Source organism: Trematomus bernacchii, unplaced genomic scaffold (genome assembly GCF_902827165.1).
Source record: "Trematomus bernacchii unplaced genomic scaffold, fTreBer1.1, whole genome shotgun sequence".
In the NCBI taxonomy this organism is placed as follows: domain Eukaryota; kingdom Metazoa; phylum Chordata; class Actinopteri; order Perciformes; family Nototheniidae; genus Trematomus; species Trematomus bernacchii.
The window spans coordinates 6093928-6117367 of record NW_022987910.1 but is presented as its reverse complement, the minus strand read 5'-3'; the positions used below and the strand labels follow the sequence as shown (position 1 = coordinate 6117367).

The 23440-nt window shown below is 39.5% G+C and overlaps 4 protein-coding genes across 5 annotated transcripts; 2 read left to right on the top strand and 2 right to left on the bottom strand.

Annotated features, from left to right (window-relative positions):
• The first annotated feature begins 244 nt into the window (after positions 1 to 244).
• otol1b (otolin 1b) lies at positions 245 to 3328 on the top strand. Its single transcript, XM_034115383.1, has 4 exons — positions 245 to 635; positions 751 to 840; positions 1610 to 1681; positions 1765 to 3328. Exons 1-4 carry the CDS (start codon positions 245 to 247, stop codon positions 2661 to 2663), a joined length of 1452 nt encoding a protein of 483 aa, XP_033971274.1. The 3' UTR covers positions 2664 to 3328.
• Positions 3329 to 3744: 416 nt separating this feature from the next.
• Positions 3745 to 6506, bottom strand: LOC117470450 (Fc receptor-like A). Its single transcript, XM_034115228.1, has 6 exons — positions 6421 to 6506; positions 6289 to 6315; positions 5530 to 5817; positions 4951 to 5223; positions 4494 to 4769; positions 3745 to 4390 (listed from the first exon to the last, which is right to left on the bottom strand). The coding sequence occupies exons 1-6, from the start codon at positions 6443 to 6445 to the stop codon at positions 3996 to 3998; spliced, it is 1284 nt and encodes a 427-aa protein (XP_033971119.1). The 5' UTR covers positions 6446 to 6506; the 3' UTR covers positions 3745 to 3995.
• A 1093-nt stretch (positions 6507 to 7599) lies between these two features.
• On the bottom strand, positions 7600 to 14913 carry rabgef1l (RAB guanine nucleotide exchange factor (GEF) 1, like). 2 transcript variants are annotated; one of them, XM_034115096.1, is made up of 9 exons: positions 14756 to 14913; positions 13899 to 14088; positions 13615 to 13787; positions 13143 to 13318; positions 12559 to 12640; positions 12319 to 12451; positions 12091 to 12182; positions 11734 to 11990; positions 7600 to 10269 (listed from the first exon to the last, which is right to left on the bottom strand). In XM_034115096.1, exons 2-9 carry the CDS (start codon positions 14069 to 14071, stop codon positions 9823 to 9825), a joined length of 1533 nt encoding a protein of 510 aa, XP_033970987.1. In that variant the 5' UTR covers positions 14072 to 14088; positions 14756 to 14913; the 3' UTR covers positions 7600 to 9822. The 2 variants fall into 2 exon arrangements, with proteins under 2 accessions (XP_033970987.1, XP_033970988.1); XM_034115097.1 differs by having other exon boundaries at positions 13899 to 14091; positions 14756 to 14898.
• A 4907-nt stretch (positions 14914 to 19820) lies between these two features.
• On the top strand, positions 19821 to 22881 carry caspa (caspase a). The gene is made up of 8 exons (XM_034115246.1): positions 19821 to 19990; positions 20516 to 20797; positions 20913 to 21013; positions 21147 to 21323; positions 21408 to 21642; positions 21773 to 21916; positions 21997 to 22106; positions 22221 to 22881. Exons 1-8 carry the CDS (start codon positions 19984 to 19986, stop codon positions 22323 to 22325), a joined length of 1161 nt encoding a protein of 386 aa, XP_033971137.1. The 5' UTR covers positions 19821 to 19983; the 3' UTR covers positions 22326 to 22881.
• The last annotated feature ends 559 nt before the right edge of the window (positions 22882 to 23440 follow it).

Below are 23440 nucleotides of genomic sequence, written 5' to 3'. Positions count from 1 at the left end.
TTTGCATAAAGAAACAGAGGAAATTAAGTTAAATTTCATTAACAATATTGAAAATCAATTATAGTAGATGAGAAGATAATTGTGCTAGGAGTTTTGCACTAGTGAACTGCTCGTCAGCATGTGCTATTTGTGTATCCTCTTGTCTTTGAAACTGAAGTGGATGAACAATTAAATGAGTGCAGACTAACAGAAGGTAAGAGTAATGTAGACTATAAACTCATCTGTTCTCAGATCCCCGTCAACCATGAGGATCATCTCCTGTCAGTCGAGCCTTGTGGCTCTAGTTGTGGTTACACTCACTGTGGTGGGCTGCGCTGAAGCGAAAACTACACAGAAGCCAAAGTATCAGTACACCAAGAAACCCATCCCTCAGATTACTGTGCACAGCCCTGTGACCACCAGCGTGCCCAAGACTCTCAAAGTAGTGCTGAGTGCAAAGCCTGTGGTGCCCACCACAGAAAGGACCACCTACCAAAATCATGTCCATCCACAGTACCTCACAGAGAGCACCGAGCCCCCTGGTGCTGGCCCTGAGAATTACACTCTAGATTACAACGAATGCTACTTCAACTTCTGTGAATGCTGTCCACCTGAGAGAGGCCCCAGGGGGCCAAAGGGAGGCATCGGCCTACCAGGTAAGACACTCAATGTTAAGGTGCAATAAAGAATATTTGTTTTGATTTATTCAGTTCATTTGTTTGTATGTTTAGCTTTCAGCATTTCGGACTTTGATTATGTTTGTTTATATAGGGCCACCAGGTGACAAGGGTTTTACCGGAGCAGCTGGTTTACCTGGACCCCCGGGAATGAGTGGTCCTATCGGGGTAAGAGGAGACAGGGGTGAGTATAATTTGGCATCTTAGGCATTTATTAATGTTTAATCATGTTTAAAAGTCTGACACTGAGGAGCCCCATGTCACGTTTGAAAACCTCTTGTCTAATTACATGAACTTTACAAACATGTCATCATATATTTCAAGAATGCAGAAAGCAACCATAATGTTATCATATAGTATAACACAATGGGCCGCTGGGCTAATGTTCACAGGTGCACTAATGTCACTTCAATCAGGAGAGACGGTTTTGATGTAAGAATACATATTTATTGCAAAGATACACAAATGAATGTAATGGTGATTTTGGCGATTAGGCCCCGTTGTGCAGGAAGTATCATTCGGGAGGGTAGAACCGATCCGATGAAACCCCCCTGGGGTCTAGACACTGGTGGTGGTGAATAGATGGTTGGGTTCGGTCTGAAGAGGAGTGGTTTAGCTTGACCCTGGATTCAGAGGGACAGGAGGTGAAAAGGGGTGGAGGAGGGTTGCGTAGAGTCACCTGAAATGACAGCTGTCAGAGGGGGGAGAGCAGATTTAAAAGGTTTGGCAGAGCGCTATGATAGGCTCTTGGGAATAGAGCGAAGTGATTGGTTAAGCTGGAGAGTGACGCCCCTGATCACTTATTGAGAGGAGAGAGAGTAGTTACGTAGGAATAGTGAATAGACGGTCTTCCTGGTTGAACTTACGTTGAGCTTCATTAGTTAAAAGGAATATTCATATTGCTTGTGTAAGACTTTTTTTTAGGTCTTAGCTTTATTGTGTCCATTTCTTAGGAGATAAAGGTGACAGAGGAAGCAGTGGGATAGTCGGGCCATCAGGAATCCCAGGAAAACCAGGACAAAAAGGTGCAACCTTGTTCTGGTGATTTTTGAATGATGTTATATTGTCTCCAGATATCAACTGTTCTGACAGTTCCTCTGTGTTGCAGGTGATATTGGCTCAAAAGGTGAAAAAGGTGTAATAGGGTTCCAAGGTGTCAAAGGTGAAAGTGGGGTGAAAGGGGAACCTGGACAGAATGGGACAGCTGGTGAAAAAGGAGAACCGGGAATTGAGGGCCCAGCTGGCCCTTCAGGACTGACTGTTGAGAATGGTCCTAAAGGAGAGAAGGGGGATAAGGGGGACTGCGGCACATATGGGGAGAGAGGACAGAAAGGTGATCGAGGGGATACCGGCTCCCCTGGCATCCCAGGAGGGATGGGCATTCCAGGACTGAATGGCCAGCACGGTGTCTCAGGTCCTGAAGGCATCCGAGGGGAACAGGGACCTGTTGGCCCGCAAGGAGAACCAGGGTTTCCGGGCCCTCAGGGACCCCAAGGCATAAGAGGGCCGCTTGGACCAAAGGCGGACAGAGGCTGGCCTGGGATGAGAGGTGATCGGGGCTTTCGTGGAATCAAAGGAGCAAAGGGATCAGCAGTACCCACGAAACGCTCAGCCTTCAGTGTAGGTATCTCTCCAAGAAAGTCCTTCCCTCCGTCTGGCTTCCCGATCCGCTTCGACAAAATCTTCTACAACGAAGAGAACCACTTTAATGTCACTTCCAACAGCTTCACCTGCGTCCATGCCGGGGTTTACGTCTTCTCTTTCCACATTACTGTACGCAATCAGCCCCTGCGAGCCACACTGGTGGTGAACGGGTCCCGGCGGGTAAGGACTCGGGACTCTCTGTACGGTCAAGACATCGACCAGGCGTCCACTCTGGTGGTGCTGCGGCTGGCGGGGGGGGATCAGGTGTGGATGGAGACGTTCAGAGACTGGAATGGGGCGTATGCCAGCAGTGAGGATGACAGCATCTTCTCTGGATTCCTGCTGTACCCAGACACACCCTGATCCTGAGAGTATCTTCTTCTAGAATCTACGGGACCAACTTGATTCCTGCAAAGGAAAAATACTAGTGGTGCTACACTATATTATTACTCTTGAACTGCTGGAAAGCTGCACTGCACACTAGTATGAACATTTAATGACGGGCAATATCAATATAATGTTTATTATACCATCACCTCAATATTATATTTTTTATTTTAAGCTGTTACCCTCTAAAGAAAAAGAACGACGTCTTGTTTATTGCTGGAATATTTACTTACATGTTTTGAATCTAATAAGGTTATTTAGTGCTAAAAGGCAAAAATCACATACTATGGATCAGCCTATGACAAAGGTAAATAAATGAGAAAGTGCCAATATTCATCATGGATGGAAATCTGGATTAGGGTTATCATAAATAGAGCACTTAAACATCTATATAACCAAACTATCTGATGGTAAAAGACAAAAAAACAAATCCCATATGATGATAATATTTTCATTTATCAATATGCATGTCAAACAAAAAAGCTGTAATAAATATGCCAGCAGAAAGAGAGAGAGTGTGCAGGAGCCAATTTTTTTTTAATTCAAATGTTTCTTGCCACCAATATTATGTATTCATGTGTGCATATATGTTTTTCTGTTTAATGAAACACCTTTACTCTCTTCAGTCACTGCACAGAGTTTCTGAACACAATATGTATGATTTATTATGCTTACGTCAAAGTGTTTAATAATGGTTTACTCGCAGTTTTGGCCTCAGTGAAACGACACGGCCCCATGTCCCCTTTTCCTCCACATCATTTATTTTTCCTGTCCTCCTCTTTGTACATGGATGTCTTTGTCGAACTATACTCTGCTTCCTGTCCATTTAAATTCTCACTGGTGAACTAAGCTATTTATCAAATTGCAAAAAAAAAGACATACAAATAAACAATGTATGTGTTTAATATGAAGATAATATAACTGTGAGCTGTATTATTATTACTGTAAGTTTACTATATATGTTATTATACAAATACTTGTAATATGTAAGCAGTATTGCTGTACAATAGGGTTGTAAAAAGAGATTATTGATAATAAAATCCAGTAGTACATACTGTATGATTTATGGAATGCTTTATTTGCTTATACCAACAGTTTTTATTACAAAAACTACTTATCCAAAAAAGGTTTGAACAGATGAGATCATGAAGTTGACAAAATCAATATTATACTATTGATCGTACACAAAATATGCACCGCCAGCACAATGTATGAGACAGCTAAACATCTGGCAGCTGCACGTAACTTATTTGATTTAGGTCATTCATTCTGCCAATGTATGACTACTAGTCACCATAGGGAAGAGTCCTATGGAATATCATCAGATTCTGCAGAACCACCACTAGATTCTACAGAACCACCACTAGATACGTCTGCAGAACCAACACTAGATTCTGCAGACGTATCATCAGACAATTCCTCGAATATATTGACAAGAGCAGGAGTTTGGCTGAGAGACTGGACTGTAGATTGCAGAGTGCTTGGCGCTGGCTGTGAAGGCTTCGGCGCTGGACTTGAGGTTTGGATGCTGCTCACTTCAGTAGGCTCAGTAAAAGTAGGAGTTTGAGTGGATTGGTGAAAGGAGGGCTGGGCTTCTGTTGGCTCAGCTGCTGGAGGCCGGGAGGTTTGTGGGGAGGAGATTGAGGGAGCAAAGGGCCTTGAGTTTCTGGGACGAAGATCTGGATGCAGCATAATGCCTGGTCCTATTGGATCAGAGACATGAGAATTTGCTCACAATTCAAGGAGAGGATTACTTCTCAAACTTAGATTTGTGGACACACAGCAGGTGCTTTGACATCTAAGTACCTTTCACTTGTCCAAAGCTTTCAAGTTCACTCGACCTGGAGATGCCCAGCAGAGGCACCTTGGCCCTGCAGCTGTACTGGCCAGGAGTCCGTCTAACCAGATCATGGTTCTCAGAGGTTGCTGTACCCAGTCGGTTGTTGTTCTTGTAGAAATAATAGTTTATTGGAGGTGCAGGAGCACGAGCGTTGTATTGGACGTGGCAGATAAGCTTCATTTTATTCGCTGGCATCAGGTCATTATCTGCAACAATCTCCAAAACTGGCAGTGACAGAACATCTGAGATAGGAGAGAAGAAAAATACATTACTGACACATTCAAAAGGTTTGAAAGAATAACTGGAGAAGAGTTTGTTCCCCATTGTATGATCATTTAACAACTAATAAGGGCATTTTCAAAAATGTCGAACAATAGTTTAAACATTTGCAACCACAACCAAACTCAGCATATATAAACTCACCGAAGATCTGCACTGAAGCATCAGCTGAGATAACAGAGCGCGTGCGTCTGTCTATGTCCCAGGAAGCCCTACAAGAATACACTCCTTGTTCCTCGAGGGTCAAGTTGGTCAGGTAGAAATATGGGTTGAGGCCATTTTGTCTCATTACTTCAACAGCATCTTTGTACAAAATCACTTCATGCAGTGGGGGTGTGCCTCGTGCGCGACACATTACCTTTAAGGTGTCACTGACGAGGCTGGGCTCAGGTGGGACTTGTAGGATAACCCACCCTCCTGAATGAAGAATGCAGACAAATAAAGTTACATCCAAGTATCATCTGGTGTTGATATTGACAGTAATAAAACAAGCTAATGGCAGCGGGTTAAAGTTGACCCTTAAATGCAAATGTGTCTTAAAAGGGTTTTCTTTTCTTAAAATAAACACACACAACATTTTAAAAGAAGTTGAGCACTGCAAGAGTTTAATGTTTCACAATTTTCAAAGTGTACAACATCAGCACAAGTAGGAAAGAAAAGAGGAAGAAGGGGCATGATGTGTTAATCAAGGGATTTCTAATGAAATGATACTAAGGTTCTTACCATCCACACTGATCTCCAATGGCAGACTTTGGAGGGTCTTTATGTCTCCCACTTGTGAGTCCCTCACTCCCTCGCAGTAATATTTCCCACTTTCTTGAATCTTCATTTTCCACAAAATAAGGTGTTGGCCATGCTGTGGGAGCTGCTCAGATCCTCTGAACCACAGGTGGCTCCAGGAGGATCGGACATCAGGGACACTGCATTTCAGCCGGACACTCTCTCCAGAGAAGATCCTTGAATCCCCTGACACCATCTCCACAACAGCTCTGAACGGGGCCACAGACGGAGCTATGGAGACAAACACATATGGGATTTTTAAAGAGAACTGTCATAAAAACATATATATATATATACCTGCAGTGTCTTTATTATGATTGGCACTGTTCATATCATGTTCTAAAGTTCACATGTCATCTTTTCAGTGTTGATATACTAGTTTGTACAGGATAATGCTCATAGTCAATTCAAACAACGCATTGATAAGATAAGAAGATAATAATAAAAAGACGTGAGATGTGAGACCTGGTGTGAATCACCTTAACTTTTTCAATAATGTTTTAGTATATATTGTTTTCCATGTAAAGAAAACATGTTATTCTTGCATTTGTTCAAAAATATTTATGAACTTGACAATACATTTCAAACGTATATTTATGTATACACGTTTTATTCAGACAGTATGCTTGCAAATGTTGACACTATGTGATGTGAAATGTATCCCATATTAAGAATTCACTGATAGGAACATGTGGTACATACCCCCAAGTTGTGGTAGCATCGAGAGAACTGAAAAAGAGAAAAGATCAGGCGTTAGACAAATCAAAGTTGATAACAATCTTTTAAGAACATCGTTACATTTGAGATGTTGCAAATGAACGGAAGAAAACTCACCACAGAGGAAAATGACCGGGTTCATTTTGATTGCTTGTGAGGAAAAGGCTGGGAGGGAGATTGTTTTATTTCCAGTGGAGAGGGAAGTGAAAATGAGTTTTTTTTATCAGCTTAAACATGTCACACAGGATATCCCCTTTTTATTTTAAATAACACTTGCATTTCTGAAGTTTATAAAGTTCTCACAAACGGATTGGCATTAGCATTGAAGTGAACCATCACCTTTTGTGATACATAATCTGAGCCATTTTTTATTTTAACAATTATATTGTTATATTTTCCTAATTTCTAATCCATTTTCTTGAAACCCTCAATGGGAAATTTGGGGAAAACCAAAAGGAAGTGAAACTAACACACCCTTGTTTTCTTCGGATTCTGAATTTCAATAGAAATGCACATGAGAAATACAAATGGGACTAATAATGCAACAGAACAATTAATATTGTTGTAAAATAATAATAATTAATACTAAGGACAATTTCACAATCTTTAAGTGCAAAGTTAGTCATTTTTGACAAAAATTCAGTTTGTACTCAAACAGACAGCTAGAGGAATAGTAACAAAGAGCATTTTTTTATAAAAAGATAATTTAATAATTTATTACAATTATTTATTGTTTTAAGGACAGAGGGTGTCGTATTGTCATACTGATATTCTGTACAAACTGTGAAGTCCACTGAGACAAATTTAACATTTGTGATATTGGGCTATATAAATAAACATTGATTGATTGATTGATTTTGAAAGATACACATAAAGGATTAGTCTTACTCAGAAAAACTATAAAGGTACTTCATTGGTGTACAGCTTTTGAATGCTATTTAAAAAAAATGAAATAGTTGATTGGTTCTTTTTTGATAGTTATTTCTGCCACTGTAACATTTTCATTTTTCATTGTATTTAGATGTATTCATGACTCTAAGCAAATCTGACATTATTTAATAAGATCATAAACTCTTAGTCTGCAAGAGGGAGGAATGTGAGAATTTGCTGGGAAACAGGGCCATGAATACCAAAAGTGTTACATTTGTTAGCGTTTACAATTACTATGCTTTTTATTTAGCCTTTTATTATAAACTAAGTAAATAGATACATTCTGCATGCAAGGTCTTTACTATATCTAGCATGCAGAAGTGTGAGTCATGTGAAAGTCGATGAACAGGAACTTCACACCAGCACGTGCATTTTCAGTTTTTATTCATCATCACACACCCAGAGGCGAATATACCAATACTGCCCCAATAATAAGTTACATTTAAATAAAAGACAGAGTTAATTTCTCCGATGTGTTACATTTACAAACCTATAAGGTTACAAAGATTATGTTTTAAACTTCCTTAAAATACCTGATAATGGCTTCTGTTTACAGTGCAATATGAAGTTACTCAAGCTATTGTTTAAGGTTGCATTAAAAGGTGGATATTTGACTAAAATTGGACAGCAACTGCACACTGACTATAAGTGCTGCAAAGAAAGATAAAAAGATAAAAATCTAGCAACTTAAGGAAACCTTATCTCATGAGCAAAGAAAAAGAAAATTGCCAATCCCAAACATTTCTTCGATTCGAAACACAAAGGCAGTTGAACAACACTGTTTTCACCAACTCTCCTTTGACCCTTCAACTGAATAAAGCCATTAGTTCCTTCATTAAATATACTTCTGAAATAGGAGCTTTAAAAATCATACAGAATAAAAGTGCTTTCAAATATATTAAATTGGTTATTTCATGTTTATTCTTCTGAACTAGTAAAGCAACCGGCCTTGGAACAATTTCTATGACGCGCGTTTCTGGGAAACTGCACCGTCTTTTTACTTCTGAAATCCAAAAGCCCTGACGGAGCAAAAGAAAAAACCCTGTCACGATGAAATTATGAGTCATGCTTATGATAACCTCTTGGAGTATTTGAGAATGTTACCATTCAATCATAATGTTTGTAACATGTCTTCAAGCAATGTTCTTTATCAAGAGTACTACTGTAAATATTACAGGCTTTATGTCTTCTATTGCATCCAAAATAATTGATACCTGCCTCTCTATAGAAAAATAAAATCACTTCTGTACATCCAGCCTATGACTGGAGTGAGAGGGCTGCCATGAAAACAAGACCAACATTTCCATAAACACACAGCTGCGAGGACTAAATCATTTACAGACAATAAGGGAACATGTCCATGAAACACACGCTCACATTCACACACACTTGCCCGCATGCAAATCTGCCACACACACATTTCTTCTACAGGGAGGTACACAGTAATCACAGAACAAATCACAAGGGAAGTTAAGTTTCGCATTACTCAGACTCCTCCATTTCCTTTGCCAAAAAGAAATGTGACTGAACTTTCCTGTCAAGTTATTAGATGTCAGGTTGTGTGTGTGTGACCCTTTGAGCCCCTGCTTCAATTTGCGACAGTCAATTTACACCTAGTGACCTCATCACATAACCAAAAAAGAAAAAGAAAAATGACAGAAGAATGATTAAAAATCACATCCACCCAATTTTCCTTTTGGAAAGCATGTAAGTACGACACTACGGATGGAGAAGTACTGAGGTGATGCAGATGTGTTTCAGGAAGAGCTTGGAGTGGAGTCTGCGTTTCCCGGCACATCTCACTTTGAGGAAGCAACAGTAGTAGCACACTGGGGTAATATTACTAAAGCCCGGGAACAACAAAGGACATGGCTGGGTTAAACAAATCTGCTTATCCTGAAAATGTAAGAGAAGCAGAACGTCAGGGCTTCACCTCAGAGGCCGCATCGCATCTGTAACAAAATGCTTGGAGTGAACTTGGCTTCCGGAACTCTTCGGAAATGCTTATTCACAAATATGCCTAGAGTTAGATAAGAAGATCAATACAAATCCCACGTCTGTCCAATAAAAGAGTGAGCAAAAGCTTTGACACTTAGGCTTAGCTTTGCAACGGGAAAAACTAGCCTGACTCTGTCCAAAGGCGACAAAAAAAAAAGTCTTGTTTTTACACCTTTTTTTTCATACTAAACAACAAAAAATGTAACATGTTAATGAGTGATATTTCGAGGTGCTAGTGTGCGGATGTGTGTTACCTTTGGAAAGGGTCCTGCTAAAAGTGTACCTCTTGTTTCAAGCCTTTACTCTCAGCTTTATGTTGACTGTACATGAAGGTTAATGATCTTCTAATCTAACTTTCTGCATGAAAGCAAATAAGTGTACTTTACCGGAATGCCAAAATATTAACTTATTGTATTCAAAGGTTCTGTGTGTAATTGTTGGGCCTCTTGCAGGGATGAGAAGGGATGGCTGGAGTGTCTCCTGTATGTGCACACGGACAGAAACATTTAACATAAGGGAAGGGTGAAGGTGGAGTAAAGCTCCACCTCTAGAGGATATTCTTTTCTTTTTTTTTAAGCAGAGCTCTTCACATCAACCAGCAAACACTTGCGGTGTCAGCGGGGGGGGCAGGTGCTCATTCTCCACGTTATCAGAGTCGATGGCTGACGCCACTGAAACAGCCGTCGCTGAAACAGCCGTCCCACTCGCTGTGGGAGGAGCAGGGGTTTCTGTCTCTGGGGGAAAGCTCTCCAGAACGCTCTGCACCTTCTGCTCCACTTCATCCGTCCAGTCGATGAGGTCGCTCTCCAGCTGGCGAGCCTCCTCCAGGACCCTCTCCTGCCTCTCCCCCAGCCCAGTGAGCAGGTCCAGCCCCTTGGGGACCTGACTGAGAGCGGCGCTGCCCGGGGAGCTGGAGGACGCTCCGCCCGGCTGTGGCCAGGGGGGGGAGGCCTGGCCCGACATGTAGTGGTCAAACTCCTCAGAGCTCAGGTTCAGAGACTGGCCGTCCAGCTTCTCGATGAAGGCCACCGCACAGCACTGAAGAGAGGGAAGGTGGGGGGGGGGGGGGGGGGGGGGGGGGGGGTCATTAACCGCAAATCTCACCTCTGGATGTCATCAGAAATGACCTTTTTTGTATTTTGCCCTTACTGAACAGTTCACACATATCTTTTTTAAATGAGTGATGAATATGACCAATGTAAACTTAAAAAAAAAATTAAGTTACAGACTACACCAGAAAAACTACAAAACAAAAAGCTGGCCCCCGATTGGAAAGTTAGTCCTATCAGGGACCTTTGTTGCTTTTTTAATCATTTCCTATCATCACTATTTTGCGTTTACCAATATATATATATATATATATATATATATATATATATATATATATATATATATATATATATATATATATATATATATATATATATATATATATATATATATATATATATATATATATATATATATATATATATATATATCAGGGTTTCCACTAGGATTTTTTCTTGCCGGTCAAATGTCCGGAAATAATTTATTTTACCGGACGAATTCGAAACTTACCAGTCATGTTTCAATAATAATAAGAATTGTGTAGCAGAGTTTCCGTTAGCAGGTACTTACCGGACTATGACCGGATATGCTGATGTTTAAAACTCGTTTTTATATTGCTTCAGTTTATAATCGTAACAGATCGAAAAGTTCAGATTCATTTTTCAAAAAATGATGCGCTTCCACAAACAGCAAACAACATAATTATTACATTCAAACAAACTACTTGTAGTAGATGAAGTACATTATTCAAAAGTTTACATTAAGTTTGAATAATAACACGGGAGGAACGGAGCCTCTCTTTTTCCTCTCTCCCTCCTGACAGCCGGTCAGTATCTCATGCAGCTCGCTAAACAGTGGGCAGGGCTTCAGGTGATCATGCAGAGCTGTGTGTCTCCGTCAGACTCAGCAGCTGATCTGATCTCTGATCTCTGATCTCTCTCTCTCTCGTCCGGTTATACTTCACTCGCGTTTATGTCCATATCGATCAGTTCCAGCTCTCCTGATCGGCCTTTATAGAGAGCACCGATCAAACTATTAGGAGTGAATATCAGCCGATAATGATCGGCGGCCAATCGATCGGAGCATCCCTAATTATTACCGGACATTTTGACCGGCAGGTTTTGAATTTACCGTTTTTTTATAAATTTGACCAGCTAAAAACCGGTAATTACCGGCTAACGGAAACCCTGATATATATATGAATGTAATTGTTGTTAAGACCACTTAAAACCTTAAATCACTTTCCCATCAACTGTGCTAGTGGTACTATTCAACTGTATTGAGTTGCATAAAGGTGTGTCGGTTGTTTCGCCAGATCACATTGACATAAATGGGTTGCCTATCGGTATAACCGCACAGCTTCATATCACCATAGCTTAAAACATTTGGAAACATATAGATTTAGGGACAAACACAAACATCATAATGACAAGCCTGTCCTCATTTCCTCACCAGGTTAGTGAAGTAGTAACCATCCTCTCCTGTCATCAGTCTGCCGGGGTTGCTGAAGCGGGTGATGTACTGGATGTTGGACTGCAGTCTTGGAGGGTTTGCTTTCAGCACAATGTAGATGAGCGTGGGGAGGAAGTCATCCGCAGACGCAGCCTCTTTCTTGCTGATTTTGATGGCGTTGAAGATGTGCTTGCTGCAGCGAGTGATGCACGACAGCTTCTCCTTGGGCACGCGCTTTGAATCCATTTCAATCACATCTGAAATGATGCAAAGATTTGAGAAGTTGTTTAATCTGAAAATGTTAGCGGATCTCTATTGCCAAAATAACAACGTGTTGTCCTTCTGTAAAAAACGTACCTGTGATGGCTTTGACTACACTGTCTGACACCTCAGCGATTTCCTCTTCTACAGGAACACACAGCATCTCAATGGTGACCCAATGCAAGGCTCTGTAACAGAACACCATAACGTAAGAAAAGGTTGCAATTTCTGCTGCAATTGTATTTTCTTGTGCTCAGGAGGGATGCCAAAAAATGAATAATTGAGTAGCAAAATTAGGAATAATACATCATCTTGTTTGCTAACCTGATTCTCTTCTGAATGGCAAGGTCTTTCTTCTCATCATCTGTAGTCTCAGGACAGAACACTTCTTTGTAAAGACGAGTCATCATGTACTTCTCTACTTCATCCATAACACTCTCTACATGATCTGATGAACCTAGGAATGGAGGCACACAAATCAAAGATATACAGAGCTTATTACAGTGCTAATGTTACTGATATTAATTATTTATATTCTACTCAAATGTAAGAGTTAGGCAGTACCTTTGAATTGGGTGTGGAGGCGGTCTGAGAGATTCTGGTAGAAATCCTGCACACACTCTGACAGCTCATCAGCTGCCATGTCCTGAGCAAATAGAAATTAAAGATTCAGATTACATTCGTTTGAATATCAACTTAAAATACTGTAATGGTACAGGGATAGACATTTAAACCCAGCCCACATATGACACAGTAATACAATATGTAGCACAACATTTTAACCATGTTATTAGTTTAAATGGTGCAATTTCAGACTATTTTAAATGTTAACATAATGACAACTCCTTCAATGACTGAAGGTGCAAAAATCCCAATTATATATTTACAAAAACTTGTTTTCACTTTAATAAAAATGTGTGACTATTGGTGTTGCACAGTGAACAGTATAATAATTAACACTGGTGGAGAGTAGACACATTGTATCCCAAATGACTTGAAAATCTTTATTGCTAACATTGCTGTACATGAACAAAATCAAAAGTAATTTGTTAACAGGTTGTCTATATTTGCAAAACTAATCATACATAAGGATGAAATGGTTCCTACAAGCTCATTAAACTCAAAAACATGATGAGTAATCCACTCACCCGCTTATAGACCATGCTCTCAGTGAAGGCCCGGCACTGTTTGAAGATCTCCCTGCCAGACTTCAGAGGCTTGAGGAAATCAATGAACTCTCTCGTCGCATGGTCACTGTCCACAGAGGAGTGCCGGCTTGTGGAGGAGCTGGGGCTTGGGCTGGAGTGAGCATCAAAAGGAGAATCTGGGAAAATACATTACATTACTTTAATCAAAGCTACAAACCCCTAAAGCATTTCTCCTAATATCTCTTCTGCCACATGCGTCATATATGTCATTGTATTTTAAAGAGTAGGGGATCAAGGTACTAATCCAGGGATGGGGTTAAAATAGAAAAATAAAACGGCAAATATATTGGTTGTATTGTTGTTCTCATGTTTTTTAAGGTTAACAGGTCAGAGGCCTAGAATACATAATTAATATTACCACAAGTTAAAAAGTTTGATAAATGACATGCATCAATTGCAGTTAAGTATGTACCTTTTTTTGGTGGTGTTTTTGAGGAGGGAGTAAAAAACTTTGTAACTGTGTTGACTTTGCTGGACTTTTCCTTAGTTTTTCTTTCCACGAACTTGCCAAAGGGTGTGATGGTAGGCTGTGATTGGGCCTTTTGATTTCTGCTTGTGTATGCTTCCTCTTCCTCTTTTTGCAGCCTGGGGGGGAAGAAGACAGAGTAACTGCGGTATTGTTCAGATGGAATGACAAATTATGGGATAAAGGAACAAAATACACTGTACTTCGGGATCACAGAGAGACAGACGAACCTTTCAGCAAGTGCGCAGTCTTCTTGAATCTGTTTTTGCTTTTCTCGTTGATTCTCCTCTCGCCAGCACTTTGAGCACAGGCCCTGCCAGCCAGTGTTGCCATAAAAACCACATCCTTTAGTGCAAAGCAGCTCCGATTGGTCCAGATGGATCCCACGCCGCTGGCTCATCATCCTTAGAAGTTAAAACACTGCTGGGGCCACAAGAAGACAGACAACTTTAAAAACAAAAAGCAAACGTGAGTGCCAACAGCAATGAAGTGTAAAAAGGAGAATTGTCGTGTGTAGAAAAAGAAAAACCCCGCTGATTCTTAATCCATTTAATGTGCCACTCATAAATAATTGAATCTACTGCATTGACTGGTTAACTATCATTAACTAAGCTAAGTCCAAAACCCACCACAGTCGTTAACCAAAACCGGCGAAAATCAACAGTAGTTTTATTGTAGCATGGCCAAACGTGCTAACGTTAACCTAGGCCCTGACGGCTTTAACTTGATTTATTTTTGAGACACAATAAATCCAGTAAAACAGAATGTCTCTAGTTGTGATGACCTGTTAGCATTAGCTTATGACAGCTTTCTCAGTTACAGCAACTCAATAACTGAATATCCGTTCAAAACAGCGTTGTCTTAAAACATACCATCATGAAAGATGGTATAATGTTTTGTAACGCTACACAAGCATGTCCACAGAAGTGTTACTCAAAAACGCAATATACAAGCTAATCTGCAGCTAGCTACCAGTGTTTACCTGTGCTAATTACATAGCTAACTTAGCTAGCTAAGCGAACTACATGAATCATCGATTTGTTAATAAACGTGCTTAAGTGTCTACGTGAGTTTTGTGTCAACATACACGCTCATTCGCAGTGTGACGACGCTATCGCGTAACGTTATCGTCGCTCCAGCTCCAGTCTAATGTAGGTGGATGTTTACATTAGCCGAGCAGCTAGCTTCGTCCCTCAGCCATTTTGTCTGTCAGTTCTTCTTCTTCTTCTTCTTCTGTTGTTTTAACGGCGGATGGCAAACAGCTTTTAGGTGCATTTACCGCCACCTTCTGGCCTACATCCCCTGAACTCCTTAGCAAAATCTATTTTATATTTGCTAAAAACGGTCTTGCTGGTATTTTGGACATTGCAAAAAAAGTTTTTCAATATTCACATTTGCCTGATGCATTTTTCATAAAGAACAAAAATGCTATTTAGCCCTTTGTGACCAAATCTCATTCTGGAAATGATGTCCTAGGAAAAATAGATATTTGTTGTGCTCCTGTTGACTTCTCTTGTGTCTGTCAGTTGTTTCTCCTAAATTGTTTATTGTATTATATCTAAACTGTATTAACAACCATTCAATGGTGTGTACTTGGCTTTCACACCAAGTACTTTTGACTGAAAATAAGTGCCTTAAATGTTTGTAAATGACATTTAAAAAAAGAAGAAGTTGTTTGTCCTTTTGAGTATGTCACAATGCAGGTGGTATTGCCCTCTAGCGTTTCCACATTGCAATTATCCACCTTATTATTACTGTGGTGGAACACTTTGACTTTAAGATAGAAAAGGAGATGGAGCCAGCAGAAAGATGATCACTTGCCTTCAAAGCATTACAAGATCCAGCTTCACTCTGAACTGGGTCTGTTCTCTGGGTGACACTGTTTAGTTGAACTGGTCGACATTTCTTCATCATAAATCTATTGAAGTTGTGTGACAAACGACTTTGATGCTGTCATGTTCAAATGTGTTTGTTGGGTATTAAGCTGGTGTTGTGGATAATCGACCACAGGAGGGCCAGTCAGAGAGCACAGACTCATCAGATGGTTTTAAATGTCTTTACTTGTCAGGACATGGATGGTACATACGGTACATCATGTTGTTGTACATGCACGAATAATAGACCTAAAGAGAATAATTGGGGAATTGGGGAAATGGAGAAATGGAGAAATGGAGAAATGGAGAAATGGAGAAGTTTATCATTAGTGACTTCTCTGTCAGACTCCTGCAATGCTGCGACAGCATGAACATAATGTACGAACGGCTCAAACAGAAACAACCTGCATAACAAAATAATAGCCCATTTCAAATAAGACCATCTGAACATGAAGAATTCTTAACAGTGTTGTAGATAAATATATGTGTCAATGTGCATGAGGTAGGGAGAACTTAATCCTATTTTTAATACACTTACAGTATTCAGGAGATTGACTTAAAAAAACTACAGTATTCATGTTTATTGGAATAAGGAAAATGTCACACAGTGCAACAATGTTGCTCATTGAATGGAGAATTAAAATACATCAGGCTTTGTCTAAAAGTTGTTGGTAGTATCAGTTCATTGAAGGTTTGGTCTTCTGACAGGATTTGTTGACAGTAATATAATTACAATATTACCAGCACAGAAACATATTTCATTTTGAAAGCAGTCTGAAAGCAGTTATTTTGTGTTTTGCTGTTTGCAGAGAGTTTCTCAAGAGGAGCAGAACTGCTCTTTCACACTCATGATGATGCATTTTGGACAGAGGAAAAGGGAAATGAAGATGCTCATCATTCATTATTTAGCAATTTCACTCAAATCACTATTTTTACACCTGAGCATAAAAAAGTAATTCTTTAAAAATATATGATTTATTAACACGCTTTATTTCCATTTAAACTCATTTCATTAAAGCATAAAAAAAACGAAAACCTCGATCATCTTATTAATTAAAAACAACTAACTAACAAATTATTATTGGTTTAACAACCAAGCAGAAGACCCATATTAAGTAATTAAAATGAACACGGATTTGAACTAAATATGGTTTCTTAAACTGGGAAAACATTATACAATTTGCAGACATGTTACTAGTGTATACAATTGTAAAAAAGCTTATAGAAAAAGTACCTTTGGCAGTCAGCCTTTTCCTATGGGCAGCACATATACAGTAGGTATACCCACAGAACTAAGGAACATTCTTTAACTCTTTTTCCAAATCTGTATAACTGGACAATCAAACATGCTGTCATAAACTGGACTAGTGTTCATATCACATTTTTTCATACTCTGTGCATACTTGCTCCATCTCTTTGCGATAGTGTGTCTGTTGTGGGGTTTTTAAGGGCTTCAGTTACAAGTTCGAATTACTTGTTACAATATAGTGTTCAAGTTCATGGTGATACTGTGTTATTTTAATTAAACCATCAGCGATTATGGGCCCTTATTATCTGGCACATTTTGTTAACATAATTGTTCAGAAAACATAAAACTATCTTGCAGATTTCAAACTATAGCATTTAAAAAAACTTCACTAAACACACCCGTTCTGGCAGGGATATTCAACACGTTTTAAATGCCACACAACATTAAATCCTTCACTCCACACGTTGTCTAGATGTTCATGTTCATGCAAATTGAACATTGTAAACGGTATTACATCTACAATATCTCAAAAGTTGTGGTGACTGATGTTGCACTATCTGATCATTCCTGTGTTTTCTTTGAGAGCTCTATTTCTGTTCACAAAAAATGTTCAGAAAGAGGTAACCACAAAGCGATATTTAACTGAAAATACTAGGGAAATGTTTACTCATAATTTTTCATCCACACTTGCCCCTGCTAACATCTCAGTAAATGAGCTAGTAGATCATTTTAATTCAAAAATTAAAAATGTTATAGATACCATTGCTCCAACTAAGGTAAAGGAAGTAATTGGCAAGAAAATATCTCCATGGAGAAAGGCCATGACCGTGAGAACAGAAAAAAGAGAGTGTCGAAAAGCTGAACGTAGGTGGCGAAAAACAAATCTCCAGGTTCACTTTGAAATCTATAAAGAGAGACTTGGCCTTTATAATTTGGAATTGAAAAACGCACGACAGTCTTTCTTCTCTGACATCATTACCAAAAACAAAAACAACGCACGTGCCTTGTTTGCTACCGTCGACAGACTAACTAACCCCCCAGTGTCAGTAGCATCTGAATTTCTATCCACCAGGGCATGCAATGATTTTGCCTCCTTCTTCACTGACAAAATTCAGAAAATTAGACAAGCAGTCAGTGCCTCTGCATCAGGTACAGCAAATGTGTTGTCCCTATGTCCACCTAATATCAATTCAAACACCATGACACAATTCCATCAGATTAATGATAAAAACTTAGAGGACATTATTCAACTTCTGAAATCCTCCTCCTGCTGCCTTGATATTATTCCAACAGGATTTTTCAAAGATGTTTTTCATTGCATGGCCTCAGATCTACTTCATATAGTAAACACATCTCTTCACTCAGGTATTTTTCCACAGGCCCTGAAAACTGCAGTCATTAAACCGCTCCTAAAAAAGAATAATCTAGATGCTTCAGTAATGAACAATTACAGGCCAATATCAAACCTGCCATTTCTAGGTAAAATCATTGAAAAAGTTGTATTTCAACAGTTGAGTAACTTCCTGCATTTAAATAACTGTTTGGATGTGTTCCAGTCAGGATTTCGTCCAAACCACAGCACTGAGACTGCTCTTGTAAAGGTCTTCAATGACATCCACTTAAACACAGACAGTGGCAGAACTTCAGTGTTAGTATTATTAGATCTCAGTGCTGCGTTTGACACTGTTGACCACAACATATTACTAGACCGACTAGAAAACTGGGTGGGACTTTCGGAAACAGTTCTAAATTGGTTTGAGTCCTACTTAAAGGACAGAAAAAACTTTGTTTTTATAGGTAAATACACATCTGAGTTGACAAATATGACATGTGGGGTACCTCAAGGCTCCATCTTGGGGCCTCTTCTCTTTAACATCTACATGCTACCACTGGCTCAGATAATGAAAAACAACCAAATAAGTTACCATAGCTATGCGGATGACACACAAATTTACGTAACAATTTCACCAGGAGACTATGCTCCAATTCAAACACTGAGTAAGTGCATTGAACAAATCAATGACTGGATGTGTCAGAACTTTCTCCAATTAAACAAAGATAAAACTGAGGTAATGGTTTTTGGAGCCAAGGCAGAACGTATAAAAGTTAGCGCTGAGCTTCAGTCTGCAATGTTCAAAACAACAGATAAAGCCAGAAATCTAGGTGTAGTCATGGACTCTGACCTGAGTTTCAACAGTCACATTAAAACAGTTACTAAATCAGCCTACTATCACCTAAAGAATATATCCAGGATTAAAAGACTAATGTCACAGCAGGATTTGGAAAAACTTGTCCATGCTTTTATCTTCAGTAGACTGGACTACTGTAATGGTGTCTTTACAGGTCTCACTAAAAAATCTATTAGAAAGCTGCAGCTAATTCAGAACGCCGCTGCTCGAGTCCTCACTAACACTAAGAAAGTGGATCACATCACTCCTGTTCTGAAGTCCTTACACTGGCTTCCTGTGTGTCAAAGAATAGATTTCAAAATATTGTTGCTGGTTTATAAAGCTTTGAATGGTTTAGGCCCAAAATACATGTCTGACCTACTGCTAAATTATGAACCATCCAGAACTCTCAGGTCTTCAGGGACTGGTCAGCTTTCTGTCCCCAGAGTCAGAACTAAACATGGTAAAGCAGCGTTCAGTTATTATGCTCCAAATATCTGGAACAAACTCCCAGAAACCTGCAGGTCCGCTGCAACTCTTACTACTTTTAAATCCAGGCTGAAGACTTTTCTTTTTGTCGCTGCTTTTAATTGAACTATTCATATCTTAAACTGCACTGTAACTTTTATCCATGTATTTTTTCTTTTAATGTTTATTTTATTATTTTTAATTTTTAATGACTGATTTTAAATGCCATTTTCTTAATGTCTTCCATTTTTGTAAAGCACTTTGAATTGCCTTGTGTTGAAAGGTGCTATATAAATAAACTTGCCTTGCCTTGCCTACAACTGAACTATCCAATGACGATTGGATAGCATGTGTGGGTTGAGCCACACATTGTAAAACTGCAGCAGTAATAAAACACAGTCCTGTGCGGAACTGATCATGCAAAGTAGGAAACGTCTCCTCTCCCCCAGTTTACGCACCCGTACCTCCCTGTGCAGGCTGTGGAAACTGTGGAGCGCGTAACGTGTAACTTGCCTTCTTCGTTTGAAACAACTGTGTGTTACGACAATTTTGAGAAATGGCAGGTAAGAGTTCACGGTCTAAATTAACTTTAAAAGTAACTTTTGTGCATTTGCCGGAAATATGGAGGCGATCGCAAGCGTAATGTACCCGATCTGTTTTTACTGTAAGTGGTAGGCTATATGAGGGCAATGAGGAGGGTAGAGGTGAGGAATGTGATTTCATACATTTAAATTGATCTACAAAGTCTGTCAAAGTAAAGTTTGAGTAATGCTGCATTTTGTACCGTGTGCTGGCAAGTATAGGCCTGTTAGTTTCACTTTGCTGGCGCTCATATCCGTCCTATTTTCTGCCGTTGTTAGTTCATATGTAAAACATACAATGAAAATAAAACAATACAATTTAGCCTTTTAATGTATAACTAATTTCGATCAATCAGCTTTTTGTATAACATATAACTTTGTTGTAATGACTTTACCACATTTATATCAGTGATAATATGCTATGGTATGCTTATCAATGTTAGTGGCCTGTAGCCATCAGGCTGCACAACAGGGGGGTTAACAATGTAACTTTTTTGCCTCTTCTAGATGAGCTGAACAGGATTAGGGTTAAGTTTGTGGACAGCGCAAACAAAGAACTGATCAAGGAGCTCCTGGACAGCCTTTTAGAGGTTGGTGTCTTGAATGATGGCCAGAAGGACTCAATTCTTGAGGAGAATCCTAGCACGAAAGACAAGGCACGGGCTCTCATTGACACAGTTAGGAGAAAAGGAGATCTAGCCAGCAGGAAGATGATCGCTCTCCTTCAAAGCAGAGATCAAACACTTTATGATTCACTCGGTCTTTCCTCTGGGAAACCTGCTCAGCCAGGTGAGCAGACACAGTTCAGCTGTAGAGACATCTTCACCCTATTTAGATTCAAACTAATATTATACTTTGACATTAATGTACATCGTTGTGAGCAGAAATGTTTTGCTGTTTGCAGCTGCAGCTGCAGCTCCAGAAATAAAGCTGGAGCAGGAATATTCAGGCACTCTGATTCCTTCCACCAAGGACTTCTGGAGAGGGAAACAGGGTCAAAGAGATGTAAGTTGTTCATAAAAGCTGTGTCAGGTGTTTTTTAATTTATGTCTTGTTCAATTCTACAATTTATATATCATCAGATATACAGTATAGTACATTTTCGTCTTAATTCTTTCCTTTTAAATTTGTTTTTCAGACTTACCCTGCGGCCGAAAATTCCATTAGGCATCGTTTGGCCCTGTTAATCACCAACATAAAGTTTACTGATACCAGTTTAAACAGAAAGGGAGCTGATAGGGACGAGGAGAACATGTACACACTGCTCGTTGCATTGGGATACGAAGTGGTGAAACACACTGACCTCACAGGAAAGGTAATTTGACAAAAATACATTCATCCCTTGTCTGGTTGATTAAGCAATACAGAAACTGATGTCTGAGTTTGTTGTGTTTCCCAGGAAATTGATGCTGCTGTGATTGAGTTCTCCAAACATAAGAAATTGAAAGAGACAGACAGTGTGGTGGTGGTGATCATGTCTCATGGGAAACTGGGAGCTGTCCTCGGTGTTGAGTCGGAAAAAGACAAACCTGATGAGTTTTGCATCAACAACATTTACCATCACTTGGGTCCGGAGAGATGTCCCGCGCTGCTGGACAAACCCAAGATCATCCTCATCCAGGCCTGCAGAGGAGGTCTCCTCTATTCCCCCGATGCAACAAATCAATATAATTTAATTTAGCAGTCAGTTAATGTCTTGTTTACTGTCTTTGAGTGAGTGGTGCTCTCATGCAGTGTATTAACAGTATTACGCATGTGTTTCAGAAAAGAGAGGATCAGTGCTGGTTAAAGACAGTTTGTCCTGTGACGATGCCTCACATAACGCTGGCCATGAAGAATTTGAGGAGGATGGTGTGCGATATGTAATCAAAGAAAAAGATTTCCTTGCTCTTCTGTCCTGCACTCCCGGTCAGTTAATTAAAAATGTTTTCAGATGTAACAGTGATTATTATTTACTTTATCTTATTAAAGCTTAATTTTTTCTACAGATACTGTCTCATACAGAGAGCCAGTTGCAGGGTCTCTTCTCATCCAGTATTTTGTGGCGGTCTCGAATGCCTCTGCACATGTGGATGACATTGAAGAACTTTTCAGAAAAGTAAGTGGAAAGTATAGCCTTTGTGAGGCAAACACCACCTAACAAGCAGTAATACTGATGCTCTGGGTTTATTTGTTTTGTTAATTTCATACACTGTTTGTTTGAAACCTACAGGTCATGCAACGCTTCGAGGACTTTTCCGTGAACAACAAAAGACAGATGCCTACCAAAGAAAGAGTCACTCTGACAAGGCGCTTCTACTTCTTTCCAGGCATCTGAGGCCAGATTTACTGTCGTTCCCTTGTTGTGCCTGGTAGCCACATTATATGCATGCAATAGAGTTAATAAAATGAAATAGAAACATTCTTATGGATGAATGACTGAATGGGCCCAACAAGTACAGGCCAAAGGGTTAAAGGGGCAGAGCAAAAAAGACTGCTAAGAGACGCATGGCAACTGAAGAGATGTAAACTGACTTTATTTTACTCTTGGTGTTTGGCTCTTTTAAAGTAGGGGTGGCGGGCCTTTTACATGTCTGTGTCCAGGGGCCTTTCGTCTAATTGTTAATATTTGATGAAATCTTATCATTTATCAATATCATCATTTATACTTTTATATAATTGGTTGTGTGAAAGCCTTTTAATGAAAGGGACACAAGTGGTGGCATTTATTGACCATGCAGGGACTATTTTAGGGACTTAAGGTGCATAATTAATCTCACTTAAGCCTTTTTTGGAACATAGGTGCAATACTCATGGAATGGGTATTTACTTTTTATAGTTTGTATTAATTTTGTCCATGTTTTAAAATACAAATAAACTTTACTATCTCTAAATTGTGTCCTTACATTCAGCACAAACATGGTTTTCTTTAACCCTGTGGTGTTCAGGTCAAATTGACCCGATTTCCATTTTCAATGAATAAAAAAAAATATAAGGATATTTTTGTTCAACCTGAAACTCAATGGCCGGGGCTTATTTATTGTGAAGGACATGTGGAATTGTTTTTATTTGTTTCCACTTATGAAAAAATGCCCACCCGCATTTATGTCCTTCATAAGAGGTCCGGGTCAATCTGACCCAGATACAATACCAGGACAGACAGACAGAGAAAAACACAAACTACACACACACACACACACACACGCACACGCACACGCACACACACACAATTGTATTCATAGAGAAGCTGTTTGAACCTGTTGTACCTTGATCTTTACCCTTTGTAGTGTGCATCAGCTAAATGCAATGTAATGTACACAAAACTATCCTAGAACATAATAAACATTTTAGATCTTCCAGAAATGTATAAACATTTTACATTTTCTCGCACTGTCCCCCTCGCACCTGCACGCCGGAGGAGGGACTAAACAGAGACATAACCTCACATTACAG

What these genes read in the sequence shown, in the direction of transcription:
- otol1b (XM_034115383.1), top strand. Translation starts at nt 245, where the DNA reads ATGAGGATCATCTCCTGTCAGTCGAGCCTTGTGGCTCTAGTTGTGGTT. An exon ending in GGGAGGCATCGGCCTACCAG is followed by an intron (nt 636 to 750) that starts GTAAGACACTCA and finishes TTGTTTATATAG; the next exon opens with GGCCACCAGGTGACAAGGGT. An exon ending in AGGAAAACCAGGACAAAAAG is followed by an intron (nt 1,682 to 1,764) that starts GTGCAACCTTGT and finishes TCTGTGTTGCAG; the next exon opens with GTGATATTGGCTCAAAAGGT.
- LOC117470450 (XM_034115228.1), bottom strand. Translation starts at nt 6,445, where the DNA reads ATGAACCCGGTCATTTTCCTCTGTG. An exon ending in GATGCTACCACAACTTGGGG is followed by an intron (nt 5,818 to 6,288) that starts GTATGTACCACA and finishes TTGTCTCCATAG; the next exon opens with CTCCGTCTGTGGCCCCGTTC. An exon ending in TGCTTCAGTGCAGATCTTCG is followed by an intron (nt 4,770 to 4,950) that starts GTGAGTTTATAT and finishes CTCCTATCTCAG; the next exon opens with ATGTTCTGTCACTGCCAGTT.
- caspa (XM_034115246.1), top strand. An exon ending in TGGGAAACCTGCTCAGCCAG is followed by an intron (nt 20,798 to 20,912) that starts GTGAGCAGACAC and finishes TGCTGTTTGCAG; the next exon opens with CTGCAGCTGCAGCTCCAGAA. An exon ending in GGAAACAGGGTCAAAGAGAT is followed by an intron (nt 21,014 to 21,146) that starts GTAAGTTGTTCA and finishes TTTGTTTTTCAG; the next exon opens with ACTTACCCTGCGGCCGAAAA.
- rabgef1l (XM_034115096.1), bottom strand. Translation starts at nt 14,071, where the DNA reads ATGATGAGCCAGCGGCGTGGGATCCATCTGGACCAATCGGAGCTGCTT. An exon ending in AAAAACACCACCAAAAAAAG is followed by an intron (nt 13,319 to 13,614) that starts GTACATACTTAA and finishes GTATTTTCCCAG; the next exon opens with ATTCTCCTTTTGATGCTCAC. An exon ending in GCCATTCAGAAGAGAATCAG is followed by an intron (nt 12,183 to 12,318) that starts GTTAGCAAACAA and finishes GTTCTGTTACAG; the next exon opens with AGCCTTGCATTGGGTCACCA.